This window comes from Chrysochloris asiatica, unplaced genomic scaffold, assembly GCF_000296735.1.
Source record: "Chrysochloris asiatica unplaced genomic scaffold, ChrAsi1.0 scaffold00001, whole genome shotgun sequence".
NCBI classification, from domain to species: domain Eukaryota; kingdom Metazoa; phylum Chordata; class Mammalia; order Afrosoricida; family Chrysochloridae; genus Chrysochloris; species Chrysochloris asiatica.
Window position 1 is genome coordinate 11,328,505 of NW_006408519.1, and position 15,896 is coordinate 11,344,400.

Consider the following 15,896-nt stretch of genomic DNA (forward strand, 5'->3'; position numbering starts at 1 on the left):
CTTGTAGTATTTTCCTGAATTCTAAGGGTTTTTTCTGTGTTCTCCTTGTTTTCCTCGATCTTTTTGTCAGTCCTTTGAAGGTGTCTAAATATCATTCTTTTGAATTCGCTTTCAATTTGTTCCATTACCTTTCCTTCTCGAAACGTTTTCTGACTCTGCAACTTAGTCATTTGTTTCAGCCATTCTCTCTTGTTTCTTCACGTGAACTAAAAATTTTTGTTGTGTCTGGGGCATTGTGGGGTTGTCATCGTATATAATTGATGATTGTGTGTTGATGTGTTCTTAGGCTCTCACCAGCTGTCCCCTGTGAGTATAGTTAGAGAATGGAAGTGTGTACACTGTTCTCATTCACTATTTATGCACCTCAGTTTAGCATGGGTTTGACTAATGTTGGCTGTTGTCTATCATTGGTCAGCTGCTCACAACAGTTCAAGGTGGTTATGCCACATCTAACTGGTCATTCATCAGTCATATCTCCGTCTCTTGCTGTCTCTGCTTCTGCTCAGCTTCTCCTCCCAGCAGGCATTCAATCTACTTCTCTAACCTTTCTTCTGAAATTCAGAGTTTCAGGATTTTCATCTGTGTCTGTATTATTTGGTCTCATATGTCTTTGTTGTAGAGGGTCCGTGGAATGCATCTGTCTAATCCGTCATCTTATTGGATGTCTAAAAAAAATTTTTTTTAAATTATTTTTAAGAGCTTTTTATTTCTGAAAAAAATTGCTGTATCATTTAAATTCAAGGCAATTCAGGACAGGCCAACCTGAACTCCTTTTTTGTTCCTCTTGTGAAATCTTGTACTATGGATTCACTGCTACCTCTGGCATCCTCCACCCAATAAGGGGCTTCTCATCTTTAAAAATAAGTTTGTTTGTTCTTCTATTCCCTCTAGCTATTTTCCCCTTCCATTTCATAAAAACTTTCACAAGGAACTTCTTATTATCATCATACCTCACTTCCTGTACATCAGTTTTTTTAAATGTGTCTTTCCCTGCCTTCATTTTAATTTAGACCCTCAGCCACTCATACCTGGAATATTACACCAGCTTCCTATTTGGGCTGTATTCGTCTATGTACCGCCGCACACGAATTCATTCTGCATTAATCTGATCACTCAATCAAAAAGGCTGTTATTGATAGGCATTGTACTAAGTGCTCAAAATACAAAATGATGAAGCCATGCCCCCTTTGGCTTGAATAAAGAAACAAACTAGTGGAACAGCAAGTAGAGTAGGTAAGTGACAGGACTGCAATGTGGTTGATTTAAGTGCTAACAGGGATTCTATTATGCAGTTGTGTGGGAAATCCAGAGGAAAGTTTGAAAATGTTCAGAGAGGTGACTTTCATGTATTTCACTTGTAATTTCAACTGGCATATAAAGGAAGAAAAGAATTTGTGAAACAGAGTCAAAAGAGAATGTTAGGAAAGTGCATTAGTAACTTCACTAAGTTTCTCTCTGTTTAGTAGATAATGTACAATCAGACATTGTCTCTTTAAAGTCAGAGATCTTGTTAATCTTTTTTTTTTTTTTTTAACTCCTCAGGAACTTCCAATGGCTTCCACTTGTCAGAGTTTCTCAGTCTTGGCACTAATGACATTTTAAACCAGATAATTTTTTGATGGGTGTGTGGGGGGGAGTGGGAATTATTCATTTAATGGTAGAATTCTCATGTTCCCTGAGGGAAACACAGTTTGATAGCAGACCAATCTGCCTTATGTGCAAAGGCCATCGGTCAGAGGAGGTTTTCATGCTGCTGTGTGGTGCTTCAGGTTAATGCGTTGGACTGCAAGGTTGGTGGTTCAAGCTCACCATCCACTCCTCAAAAACCCTGCTATGAGTCGGAACAGACTCGACAACACTTGACAACAACAACATGATACTGAACAGATTTCAGAGGTGCTTTCTGAGATAGATGATGAGAAGCAAGGACTGGGGGATCTACTTCTAAAAATCAACCACTGAAGACCCTATAGGACCACAACCAGTGTTGGGGATGGTCCAACACTGTCGTATTTTCTTACATCGCTCATGGGTTCGCTATGATTTGGGTGCCAACTCAATGGCAGCTAATGACAATTTTTTTTGGTGTTGTCCTGTCTTGTAGGATGCATTGTTGTTGATAAGGACCGTGGAGTCGGTTCTGACTCATAGTGACCCTGCACAGGGTTTCCGAGGCTGTAAATCTTTACAAGAACAGAAAGCCTCATCTTTCTCCCACAGAACCGCTGGTAGTTTCGCACTGCCGACCTTGAGGTTAGCAGCCCGATTCATAACCATCCTACAAGAGGATGCATAGTACCATTAATATCAGTAGCACCTGCCAGCTGTGACATCCAAAATCTCTACAACCATTGCCAAATATTCCATGGGTAGATAAATCACTCCCAACTGAGAACCATTAACTTAAAATTAGGTTTCTCAGTGTGGTCCTCAAAGGTTCCAAATGAATATATATGCCTTTCATGGGAGCACAGTCGCTCTGTATGGTAAGTACTGGATGATGAACTACAAGGTTGGCAGTCTGAGTCCACCAGCCACTCTGTGAGAGAAAGATGAGTCTTTCTGCTTCCACAAACATGTGTAGCCTCAGAAACCCTATACACAGTTGTTGTGAGTCAGCAGACTTGATGGTACTTAACAACTACAGAATATACTCTTTATATCAACCGTATCTCCTAAATGCAGGTCTTTACTTTTTTGAAGTCCATGTGCCCCTGAATCTATCTGCAGTATCTTCCTCCACAATCTTTTCCAACAGAGACTTTGGGCTGCTTGGAATCTCACTTGAGTGCTAGCCCTACTTTGAATACTGTCTCAACCTCTCCGGCTCATTTGGATAGCTCCAGTTTCACATCCATAACAATTAATAGCGATTGTTCATTCTGACCCTTAATTATTTGTTTTGTAGTTATTTCATTCACTTGTTTAATAATTATTTGTTATTGTTATTTTAGTTGCCATTGAGTTGATTCTGACTAATATCTATTACTTGCCAGGAACTTTTTCTAGGTATTTAGGAGAGAATTGGAGTCTTGGTTTAGCACTTTAGGATAAACACTGGACTGCAAAGTCAGTTTGAACCACAAGGTTGGAGGTTCAAGCCACCAGCCATTCTTCAAAACTGACTTAACAACAACAACAACAATAGAGAAAAAGCAAAACTAAGTTCCTTTGTTTGGGGAGTTTACAGGTAATCAGACAGTAAATTAAGAAGCAAGAAAAAGTATATCAGAAATAGTATGCAGTAAAATAAAGCAAAGTCAAAGTGGTGGTGAGAGAATTGAGAAGAAGTATTGTATTAGGCAAATCTGTAGCACAAGACCTTTTTAAAGTGTTGAAGAGCAAAGATGTCAGTTTCAGGACTAACGTGCTCCTGACCCAAGCCATGATATTTTCAGTAACCTCTTATGCATGGGAAAGCTGGACAGTGAATCAGGAAGATCATAGAAGAATTGATGCTTTTGAGTTATGGTGTTGGAGGAGAATATTGAAAGTGCCATGGGCTGCCAAAAGAACCAATAGATGCATTTTGGAAGAAGTGCAGCTAGAGTGCTCCTTGGAGGCCAAGATGGCCAAACTTCGTCTCTCGTACTTCAGACATATAGTCAGGAGGGACCAGTCACTGGAGAAGGATATCATGTTTGGTAAGGTAGAGGGTCAGAGAAAAAGAGGAAGACCCCCAAGGAAATGGATTGACCAAGTGGCAGCATCGATGGACTCAAGTGTGGCAACAGTAGTGAGGTTGGTCCAGGATCGGGCAGTGTTTTGTTCTGCTGTGCATAAGGTACATTGATACAGTCACTGCAACAATGGGCTCAAACATAACAATTGTGAGGATCGTGCAGGACCAGACGATGTTTCATTCTATCGTACATAGAGTCACTATTAGTGGGAACTGACTTGATGGCACCTAACAACAGTACAGACATGGTAATAGCTCAATAATGTAGATCAATTATTATGGTGTGTCGTTAGGTGCCATCAAGATGGTTCCAATTTATAGCAACACTATGTCTGACAGAATGCTCCATCCACATCATTAATGTCTACTCTACTTTGAGAAGTCAACTCTTCTTCAGTCATATTTTGAGTGACTTCCAACCTGAGGTGCTGACTCATCTTCCAACACTACATCAGACAAGGTTTCACTGCTCTTCATATGTTTTTCAGGGTTTAATCCCTAAGAAATGAACTGCCTATTCCTTCTACATAGTCTGATAGCTTTGTTGAACTTGCCCAGCATGGCTGACCCTACTTGTACTTGAAACACCAGAGGCATAGCTTCCAGAATCACAGCAACACATATGCTACAACAGTACAGCAAACTGACAGATGTGTAGGGATTGATGATTTAGTTCTATGAAATGGGAGTTTTCAGGTTCTTTGCCCCTTTATCTTTTGAATACTCATACTTTTCTTTTTGATTTGTGGAATGGTTTAGAAATGTGGTTAATCTTTGCCCATCATATTTAACATGAGTATTTTTCTTATTTTGCTATTTACTTTTTTTTAGTGATGAAAAGATTAATAACTTTATTTTTAGAATAATTTTGCATATACATAAAAATTGTTTAGAAAATACCAAGAATACTCCTAATTTTAACATTTGACCTTTATGAGGCATATTTATTATAACTGATGGATTTATACTGATAAATTACTATTAGCTAAAATCCATAGTTACTAAGGGTTTGTGTTTTGCTTGTATAGTACTATAGGTTTTGGGAAATGTATAATGTCATATATATACCATTAGAGTATCATGCAGAATACTTTCACTAACCTCAAAATGTACAGCTAACTGAACTCCACTTTCAAATAACAGCACACCTCTTCCAGGGCAGTGCAGGTATCTTATAACTGAGTATTCCCAGTTTCTCCCTTCAACTTCAGTCACATTTCTACCTTATGTTTTATTTATCCATCATCTGCTACATTGTTGCTACTGCAATGGTTTATTATTCATGCTGTATTCATTGGTATAGGTATTTACTTTTAAGTCTTCTGGTTCTTTTGAAAATCTTAGATAGAGGTTAGCAGTTATATGTACAAATGTAGCACTTAGAAAATAATCATTCAGTTAAATTGAAATTTCTTTGTAAAATTTAGTGTCACTAGGAACAGTAAAATCACATCTACATAGTCCTCTTTTGAATATTGCATGCTATGGTGGTATTTTACTATTTTTCAAGGATTAAAGTCTTTAACATGGCACAAAGTAAATAAGCCAAAAATGTGTAAGGTCTACATTAAATATGAAAAATCTTTTGTTTAAAATTTTCCAGAGACAGTCAAGGCGAGAACGAGAAAAGGACCATTGCATCTGTGTCTGCTGATGGCATCAACATAATGCTCACTGACCCACTGAACTACAGACACTTAGGAATCACTGCCACACTCCCTGATGGAACATTGTTTGAGGCAAGAGCAGAAGTTGGAATTCTTACAAGAAATATCTTAATAAGAGGATCTGATAATGTGGAATGGAATGACAAAATTCCAGCATGTCCGGATGGATTTGACACAGGTAATTTTAGCAGCAATAGTGTGGCTGATAAAATCATGCCACACATGTTCAAAGTTTACTTGGCTTATATTAAGATGCAGGATTTTAAATTGAAACAAGTTGCTGTCTTGTGTAGAATTAAATATTGAAAATTTGAAATTCTAATGGTGTTTTGAAGGAGGCATTCTGAATCTGTGAATTGGCTTGAGTCTAGGAAATAAGTAAGAAACAGCACATTTTCACTTGGGTAACCTGAAATAGATTTCTGTCCCCAGGACCTGTATGATTTTTCTGCCTATATGATGGTAAGTCAAAAGTATTGCTTATAGGGTTCCAGTTCTTACTTGCATGGGGTTATTCCAAACAAGACATGTTTAAATATGTCTCTGTGATCAGTGTATGGCTCCAGACAAATTATTTCATTATTACACTTGTTTTAGTCTTATTGTTTTTAGGTGCCATCCACTCAGGTTTGACTCATACTGATCCTGTGTAACAGAATGAAATAGTACCCAGCCCCATGCCATCCTCAAAACTGTCATGTTTGAGCCCACTTTTACAGCCACTGTGTCAGTCCATCTCATTGAGGGTCTTCCTCTTTTTTACTGACCCTCTACTTTACTAAACACAATGTTCTTTTCCAGTGTCTAGTCCCTCCTGACAACATGTTCAAAGTACATGTGATAAAGTCTCACCAGCCCCACTCATTTCTAACCAGCATTTTGGCTGTACTTCTTCTAAGACAGATTTGTTTATTCTGCCAGTCCATGGTAATTTCAGAAATTATAATCATAATTCAAATGCACCAGTTCTTCTATGGTCTTCCTTATTTATTGTCCAGCTTTCACTTGCATAGGAGGTGATTGAAAATACTATGCTTTGGGTCTGTAGTCCTCAACGTGGCATCATTGCTCTTTGACATTTTAAAAAGGTCTTTTACAGTAGATTTGCCCTATTTAAAATTTATTGTTATTGTTAAGTGCCATACAGTCAGTTCGGACTCATAAGGATCCTGTATAGGGATTCTGAGGAGCAGCTGGTGAGCTTGAGCCGCTGACCTTGTGATTCAAACTGACCTTGCAGTCCAGAGCATTAATGAATGTTTAAAACACAAAGGTCCAATAAAAACTGTGTTTCTGTGGAGATCTGCTGGATTAGTTCATTTCAAGGGAGAGAAACCAGATCAGAAGGCTATGGCAACTGTTTTTGAGGATTTCCAAAGAATAGTCTTGATAGGTTTTCTTGAACAACACAGAACGACCATGAAGGCATCTTATAAAGACTTTTTAAGAAAATTGAAAATTGCTTTGGTGAGAAAAAGTCTAGGAAAATAACACTGAAGGATTTTTTTTTTTTTTTTTTAATCACAACAATGTACTTTGAAGGCAGCAAGGCTTTTATTGGAAAACTTTACCCCATCTACCCTACAGCCCTGATATCACCTACTCAGACTTCTTATTGTTCCCCAAACTCAGTATTTAAAATGAGCAGAAATAGAGTCCATTGAGAATGTCAAAAGCATCCTTTGGACATGGTACAAGTAGAAGAGCTCAGAGTTCTTTGAGGAAGGATTAGAAAACTGGAGACATTTTCAGAAGCATTTAGACCTAGGTGAAGGATATCCCAAAGACAGTAGATATTTTTATTTAATAAAATTTACTATGACGATATTCTGTTACTATGAAAAGAGCTCTGGTAGTGTAGTGGTTATGAGTCCAGCAGCTAACCTTAAGGTCAGCAAGTCAAAACTACCAGCCATTCCATGGGAGAAAGATGAGGCTTTCTGTTCCCATAAAGATTTACAGCTGTAGAAACTCTATGCAGGGTTGCTATGAGTTGGGACTGACTACAAGGCACATAACTACCACCACAATTATTTTGTAGCAGTACTTTTACTCTCTCTTGTATATATGCCAAAGAGCACCATAATGTGCTACCCATCTACTTCATTTGTTTGGAACAAGATCACACTTTGATTATCCCTCTGACCTGTTATTAGTGTTGTTACTAAGCCTAGCTTTATACCTCATGGGGTCCCTTAGTGGTGCCAACAATTAATGCAATAGGCTGCTTACCAAAAGGCTAATGGCTGCAGTCTACCCTAAGGCATCTCAGAATAAAGGCCCGACTCTGTACTTTTTAACAATCAGCCACTTCAAACTCTATTCTGCCATTCTACGCTGAAACACAGAGAATTACCATGAATCTGAGTTGACTTGGTAGCAACTGAGGTTTTAATATCTAGTGGGTGAGTGCCCTGGTGTCTTACCCACTAGATATTAAATGGTTCCCATTTTCCCATTGAGTTCAGGGAACCAAAGTCTGTTGTAGCATCCTCCACTAGCATCTCTAACCACCACATAACAGTCACCACATCGCTCTTCAAAGGGCTAGTCAAAAGCACGATGCTGATACCACAGCCAGGCTGGATATGGTAAGGGAAGAAGCAGTTATATAAACCCAGAAGTGGAGAGAGCTGTGTGAAGAGGCTACCCACCAGGAATTGTGCCCTTTCTTTGAGGGATGCAGGAGCCCGAAAGACCCTCTCACCCCAGGGAAAATCCCGGAGAATAAATACCTCAGTTTCACCATGCTACCTTCCTTTCTTTTTTTTCTTATGCTTATATAAAAGATGGGGTGGAAATTGTACATGAATAAAAAGATATACTTAAGTGGTGATGAGAAAAATATTCATTATATGATAAGAAGACTATGAAATGATTTTTATGATAATTTCAAAATATTTTTAAAGGTGAATTTGCTACACAGACATGTCTCCAAGGAAAGTTTGGAGAAGAAATAGGAAGTGACCAGTTTGGAGGCTGTATCATGTTTCATAGTCCTGTACCTAGTGCTGATATGGTTACTGGACGAATAGAGTATGTAGAGGTAAGAGACATTATTATTAACTCATAGAGGTTTAATACCTCTCCAGGTATTAAACTCCTACTGTTTGCCAGATGCTACTTAGAATCATGTACAGATAAGTGAATAATATTAAAATACCCAATTATAATTTTATACAAATTATGTAATTAATTTTAAAATATGCGTGTTTTCCTGTGATTCGGATCCTATCTGCATCTTATTCATATTCAGCCTATGTAATCAAGTATCAACATAGTTTCTGCCAAGCATCCATAAATAAAAAGGAAGAAAAGAAAGAATGGAGACAGAAGGGAAGCAGGGAGGAATGAAAGGGAGGGAATAGGGGAATGGAAGAGAGATGAGGAAGAGAAAGAGGAAGGATGATCAGCAACACTTACGAGAGCAATGTCATTTGGCAAGCACTTGCCTCAGTCTCCTTAATGAAAATAAAGCCTGAAGGGATTGAGTAAATTAGAGTGCTATTGTTATGGTTGTTAAGTACCATTGAGTTGGTTCTGACTCATAGTGACCCAGTATAGAGTTTCTGAGGAGCAACTGGTGAGTTTGAACTACAGATCTTGTGGTGCAAACTGACCTTGTGGTCCTGCGCAGTTCCTACAGCACCACACCAGAAGTCCACAGTGCTACTGGGGAAGAAGCCAAGGCATGGGAACTAAGTCAGGACAGCTGGGCATAGCCATTTGAGGAATCTTGTACTTGTCTAGGAGTATAGATTTATAGTCAGTTCATATAGCAAATGGTTTTCCGTGAAAACATTTTTCCTTACTGAAATGAATAAACAAATACCCTTAGAATATAAACTAGGAAAGGATATAGTGGATGGTTAATATTAAAGATCGAAAAAGAACAAAAGACAAAAATTAATTTTTGCAAAGATGGATCTGCTGTTGTTAATTGCCTTCAAGTTGGTTCTGACTCATAGCGACCCTTGTATAGCCTTTGCTGGAACAGAAAACCTCATCCTCCTCCCATGGAGTGGCTGGTGGGCTTGACCCATGGATCATGTAATTCAAAGTCCAGTGTTTATTGTATGGAGCAACCATGCTTCTATGCAAAGATAAATAAAATAGTGGCATTTGAGAAATTAACTGGTAAATGAAGTAAATCAGTGAAAAGTCTTAAAAGCAAGAATTAAAAATCAGACCTTTTATAATGTGCATTCTTGTCAGAGGAATTCTGATGTGGCGCTATAGGATAAGCACTGGGCTGCCAACCTCAGGGTTGATAGTTCAAATTCACCAGTCAATCCTTGGAAACCTGTGTGCGTCCAGCTCACACCACTAGGGTGGCAGAGACAATGCAATTTAGAAATAAAACACAGACACAAGTTAGGGATTAAGGGAGACAGCAAGACTCATGACCTCAAGGATCAAGAGCCAAGCAGGACTCATGATCTCTAGGACCAAGAGCCCCAAGACATGGTGGTACTCCATATTTATTAACCTCCAGCCTTTACATCCCCCCAGGGTGCCATACATCACTGACATTACAGGGGTCTTTTGACGTTATACAGATGAAGGAAATGTTCTTAGGGAAGAGAAAAACGACTATAATTCAGGGATGCATGAGTAGGTTTTGAGAGAGAACAATGCAGGGTGCTGGTTATCACATCTGGCCATCACGTACCAATCCAGCTTTCCGTCATGACACTAGCAATAAGGTGCAGCTTTCTGCTTCCTTATGCAATGGTCCAGATGTGACTTCCTTCCTCCTGTGTCTGTCCTTGGTGGTCTCCAACAGAAACCCTATACAACAGGGTTGCTATGATTCAGAATTGACTTGATAGCACTTAACAGAAACAACATTCTTCTCAATATCAAATTTTTAAGCACACTACTCTCAATGAATATACATTTATTTATAAAATAGCTATGTTTATTATGATTAGTTAACATACTATGAATGATATCTGTTGTCAACAAGAATGAATGTAAGTGTATACGTCAAATACTTAACAACAGGATTTTTTCCTGATTAACTATCAGTTTATTTGTTTCTAGAAGTACAATTGACAAAGAGATTCTACTAAAAGGAGAACAAATTTCAACTCTCCCACATTTATGTTTGTTTATCATTGCATTATTATCTTCAATTTACACTTTCATATCGGGAACCTTTTTTAAGCCCCAAGCCCTTGCTGTAAGAATTAATCTAATCAAAGCTATGTAGTAAAACCCATAAATCTGATCATCCAACAATGCCTAAACTGCCAATTTACTAATTAGTGTGACAGTCACTGCCTCCATGCTGTGAAACTCCCTCCTATTGGATATGCAATACACCTGTTGTATCTGAGTATCCACTGAGTACAGGCACAAGGGTCAAGTCATATATTAAATATGAATAATGCATAATTTTGATTTGTCAACTAAAAATAAAAATAACAGAGACCCGAATATTTTCTTTCCTCCCCCCCATAGGATCCTTCTACACATACATGCATGCACAGATACACACATGCACACATGTATAAGGAGGCCTCTGTATAAAGGAGACCTGTTCGTGCAGTGGTTAAGAGTTTGATTGCTAACTGAAAGTTCAGTGATTTGAACCCACAGCCACTCCACAGAAGAAAGATGTAGCAATCTGCTTCCATAAAAATTTATAACCTCTGGCACGTTTCTACTCTGCACTATGGGTCACCATGAGTCAGAATTTGCTTGACAGCAACAGGTTTTGATATTAGATTATTAGACCACAGACCTATCGGGGGGAAAAGACAAAACAGAGTGGTTAATCAGAGCACTGACTCTGGAGTCAGGTCAGTCTGCACTCACAGAGAGTTTTGTGATCATGAGCAAGATATTTAGTCTTTCTAGACTTCACTTTCTTCAACTATGCAATGAGGTGAGTGATAATGGCTATTTCATGGGGTTGTGGTAAAGAATATGATCATTCACATAAATTAGCACTTACAAAATTTAGCTAAGAGTCAAGAAATGGGGGAAAGGAACTATTCTAAAGAGTTTTATTTTCAAATCACACAAGGTTGTTAATAGACTAAATTGAAAACCAGAAAAGTCAAAGACAGCTTTGATGTATTCGTTATTAATTTATTTGGTGAAAAATATGGCTATTATACATGGAACATCTAAGCATAGGTGGGTTGGAGGTTCAAATAACATTTTAAAATTAGAAACCTAAGGAAAATGGAAGATAGAAGTGTATTTCATTGATAATATAAAATTGGAGATATTTTGGACCAGGAAAATAGGGGCCAGATAAATGCTGAGTCTCTGTGGAGCAATAATAGCTGTGATTTCTGGATCTGACAGGTATTCCATGCTGGACAAGCTTTCCGTTTAGGGCGGTATCCAATACATTGGCACCTGCTGGGAGATTTGCAGTTTAAATCTTACGTAAGAGGTTGTGCAATTCACCAGACCTATAACAGAGCTGTTACTATCCATAACACACATCACCTTTTGATTGAGAGGAATATCATCTATGATATCAAGGGAGGAGCATTTTTCATAGAAGATGGTATTGAACATGGTAATATCCTGCAGTATAACTTGGCAGTATTTGTACAACAAAGTACTAGTCTTCTGAATGATGATGTGACCCCAGCTGCATTCTGGGTAACCAACCCAAACAACACCATACGGCACAATGCAGCTGCTGGTGGCACTCACTTTGGCTTTTGGTACCGAATGAACAACCACCCTGATGGACCATCCTATGACCAAAACATTTGCCAAAAAAGAGTTCCTCTTGGAGAATTCTTTAACAACACTGTCCATTCCCAAGGTTGGTTCGGATTGTGGATATTTGAAGAATATTTCCCCATGCAAACAGGAGCTTGTACTTCTACAATGCCAGTGACTGCAATATTTAATTCACTTACTACTTGGAATTGTCAAAAAGGAGCTGAATGGGTTCATGGTGGTGCCCTTCAGTTCCATAATTTTGTGATGGTAAATAATTACGAGGCTGGAATCGAGACCAAGAGAATCCTGGCTCCTTATGTTGGGGGTTGGGGTGAAACTAATGGAGCAGTGATTAAAAATGCCAAAATAGTTGGTCATCTGGATGAACTGGGGATGGGGTCTGCATTTTGCACGATGAAAGGCCTGCTTCTCCCATTTAGTGCAGGCCTGACTATATCTTCTGTACATTTTATGAACTTTGACCGTGCCAACTGTGTAGCACTAGGAGTGACATCCATCACAGGAGTTTGTAATGACAGATGTGGAGGCTGGAGTGCAAAATTTGTTGACATCCAGTATTTTAACACACCAAACAAGGCTGGATTTCGATGGGAACATGAAATGGCACTGATCGATGTTGATGGCTCACTTACAGGTAATACTATTTTTTAATTTGTGACAAAATACATTGGAAATATGTTTTTTATTCCATGGCAAGCAGAATTGTCAAGAAAAACTCACATGAATCAGAAACCTAACCTGGTTGCCCACTTTATAATGATTTAAAGGATAGAGGCAAGTACCAGGCACAGGTGAGACCTTGTTTTGTGGAAAAGGCCCTAATTGTCAGACACTGTCCCCAAATATGCCCTTTTCCTCTTGCACTTGCACTTTGATTTTGGTTTAACAGAAATTTTTGAGCAATATTTATAGACTTTCAATTTTCAAACTCTTCCATCTTATAGCCCATTAATTATACACATAAGAAACTACTTACATCTACCCAGTTTCTCCCACCAGCCATACTCCATAGACCCATAAATTACACAAGAAATATAGACAGACCAGATATATCCTGTGAAATTATTCTGCAGGGCCGAAGTAATTTTCAGGCCTGTGTATACCCCTTTTTTCCCATATCAGGTTTACAATTGGTTCAAAGACTATGTTACCTCTAATACAAAATTCAGTATATATTCTAGCTCAAACATTTTTTTAACATTTCAAACTCAGAGTATGCCATAGTTTTTTTTTTGTAAATATTCATTGTTTCTATAATGTAGAGGTATTACAAATGTATAATGATAAAGGCTTGTCTAAGTAAGATAGCAAGCATTTGTGTGTGTTATGCATCATGTTTGGTAAAGTTAGAGGGTCAGAAAAAGAAGATTCTCAATGAAGTAGATTGACACAGTGGTTGTAGCGATGCGTTCAAACACAACAACAATTACGACTGTGGTACAGGCCTGGGCAGTGTTTCCTTCTATTGTAAGCAGGGTTGCTGAGTCACAATTGGCTTGATAGCATCTAACAATAACAATGCATACTGCATAATACTATATAATTGACACAATTGACAAGTAAGCCTACAGATCTCAAAGATTTGCTTTTGACAGACTCTTTAGAGAATGAAAACAATATTTATCTCAATATTTAAATAAACGGCACTCCCTACTACTGTGTCTGATATAATTTTACTTTAAAGAATGCAAACTCTTGGGTGCTTTTGATATAAAATTTTTTGTAACCTTTATTGTTTCACATAGTTCATTTAGATTGCTAATGTTAGTTGGGGGTGTATTTGTTAAAAGTGCCTGTCCTGGGGTCAGCCTGGCTGAATGTGAATCCTTCTGGGTGCCCTCAACCAAGTTACAGATTCATTTCCTATCACCTATTCTGACTTTCATGTTAATTCACATCCCGTGTTTCAGCCACATCCACAACACATTCTTTCACTAGGAAGTCAACTGAACAATCAGTATGAGGTCCCCTTGCTCCATGTGGTTCTATGTGTCACAGCACTTTAGAGCACCTAACAACAACAAGTGTAAACTAGAAACACACAGTTGTGTTCATTCCCTAGGACACAAAGGACACACTGTTATCCCATACAGCTCTTTGCTGGATCCATCTCATTGCACTCAAGAACCTGGGTGGAGCATTGGATACCCTGGGTCGGTCTGCGATGCCTCTGTCAGCTTTCACCGCTTAGCATTCAATAAGCCTTCACCAGTATCGCTGCTGGAAAAAGATGTGGTTCTCTCAGACTCTTTTGGTAAGTATAAATAACAGTTTAAACCAATAATTTTCAATGTTTTCCTACGTTTTTGTAGTCATCTTCTTGAATTTTCACTTGATGCATAATATTTGTAGCAGTCAGAGTCCAGACAGAAACAAGTGACAAACTCAGTTGTGTATTTGAGAAATGTTGAATAAATGCATTGATCAACATGATATTCTGATGATTAAGGAACCCCCCATATATCACAATAGCGAGCAGGAAAGTTTATATAGCCCTTGAAGCAAGACAGTAAAAATATATGTTTCTGCCACTAAATTCAAATGATTTTGATTTTCTTTGCTGACTTAGATGGGGTGAGAGAAGCTAACAGAGTAGCTACATGCCAGTTGCTAGAGACTATGTTGATTTACCTGTAAAAGAATCCTGGTGTAACACTGTAGGATAATCACTAAATTGCTAACTGCAAAGTGGGTGGTTTAAACCAACCAGTCTCTCTTCAGAAACCCTATAAAGGGTCTCTATGATTCTGTACTGACTCGATGACATTTAACAGCAACAATAACAGCAAAGATATAACTGGAACCCCAGATGTGCTTGTGGATTGGACTCAGGTCTGCTCCATGCATTTTCCATCCAGGGCTCAGGCTGAAGGGTGATGAGTTGTTGTTGTTAAGTACTGTGATGAGTAGGAGTCTCTTTTCATTGCATTGGCAATTTCAAGAGAGCAAACATGTTCAAACAACCTCTTTTCAAGGCATTGGCAATTTCAAGAGAGCAAACATGTTCAAACAACCTCTTTTCAAGGCATTGGCAATTTTAAGAGAGCAAACATGTTCAAACAACCTCTTTTCAAGTTATTGCCTGAGAAAGTCCTGCTAATATGCCATTGTTGTTGTTATGTGCCGTGGAGTTGGTTCTGACTCATAGTGACCCTGCACAGGGTCTCTGAGGCTGTAAATCTTTACGGGAGCAGAAAGCCTCATCTTTCTCCCATGGAACAGCTGGTAGTTTCGAACTGCTGACCTTGTGGTTCGCAGCCCAATTTGTAACCACCACGCTACCAGAGCTCCTAATATGCCATTGGCCCTCCCCCAAAAGTCAACCAGTAACAATAGTCTACTCTGCCTCAGGAAGAAAGAATGAATGAATATTTGTTGAGCAACAATCCAAATTATTATAATTCTATCACTTTTCAAGTTTTTAGTAATATAAGCTTTTAGTGGTTCTGCTCAAGGCCCTTTAAAAACTAACATTAACTCGTAAACCTAAGAATTAATGAATTTCTTCCCCTCTTGAATTTCTTTTGTCTTTCTCCAAAAGGATATCAATGATTATTAATATCAAAGTCTTGCTTCTAGCTTCTTCCCAAAAATATTTTAAGGAAAGAGGTTGCATAAATTTAACATAAAATTTAATTAACTTGGAGAGAGGAAAAATAGAAGAGAACCAATTAATCACAGATTTTTCTTTATATTGCAAAAGACCTTTTAAATTTTTTCTACTGAAATTGTTAGTCATTCTCATCACCAAAACTTTTCCAAAAAAAAAAAAAAAAAAAGTATATATATATAAGGAGCTCTGGTAGCGTAGTGGTTACGAATCGGGCTGC

The 15,896-nt window shown here is 38.3% G+C and overlaps 1 protein-coding gene across 1 annotated transcript in view; it reads left to right on the top strand.

Moving 5' to 3' along the window:
* The window catches only part of PKHD1L1 (polycystic kidney and hepatic disease 1 (autosomal recessive)-like 1), a 214,294-nt gene that overhangs the window by 121,634 nt on the left and 76,764 nt on the right, over nt 1–15,896 (top strand). The window contains exons 47-50 of the mRNA XM_006830825.1: nt 5,286–5,527; nt 8,259–8,395; nt 11,671–12,700; nt 14,129–14,320. Of these exons, the coding sequence (XP_006830888.1) occupies nt 5,286–5,527; nt 8,259–8,395; nt 11,671–12,700; nt 14,129–14,320 (1,601 nt within the window). The remainder of the gene's footprint in view (nt 1–5,285; nt 5,528–8,258; nt 8,396–11,670; nt 12,701–14,128; nt 14,321–15,896) is intronic.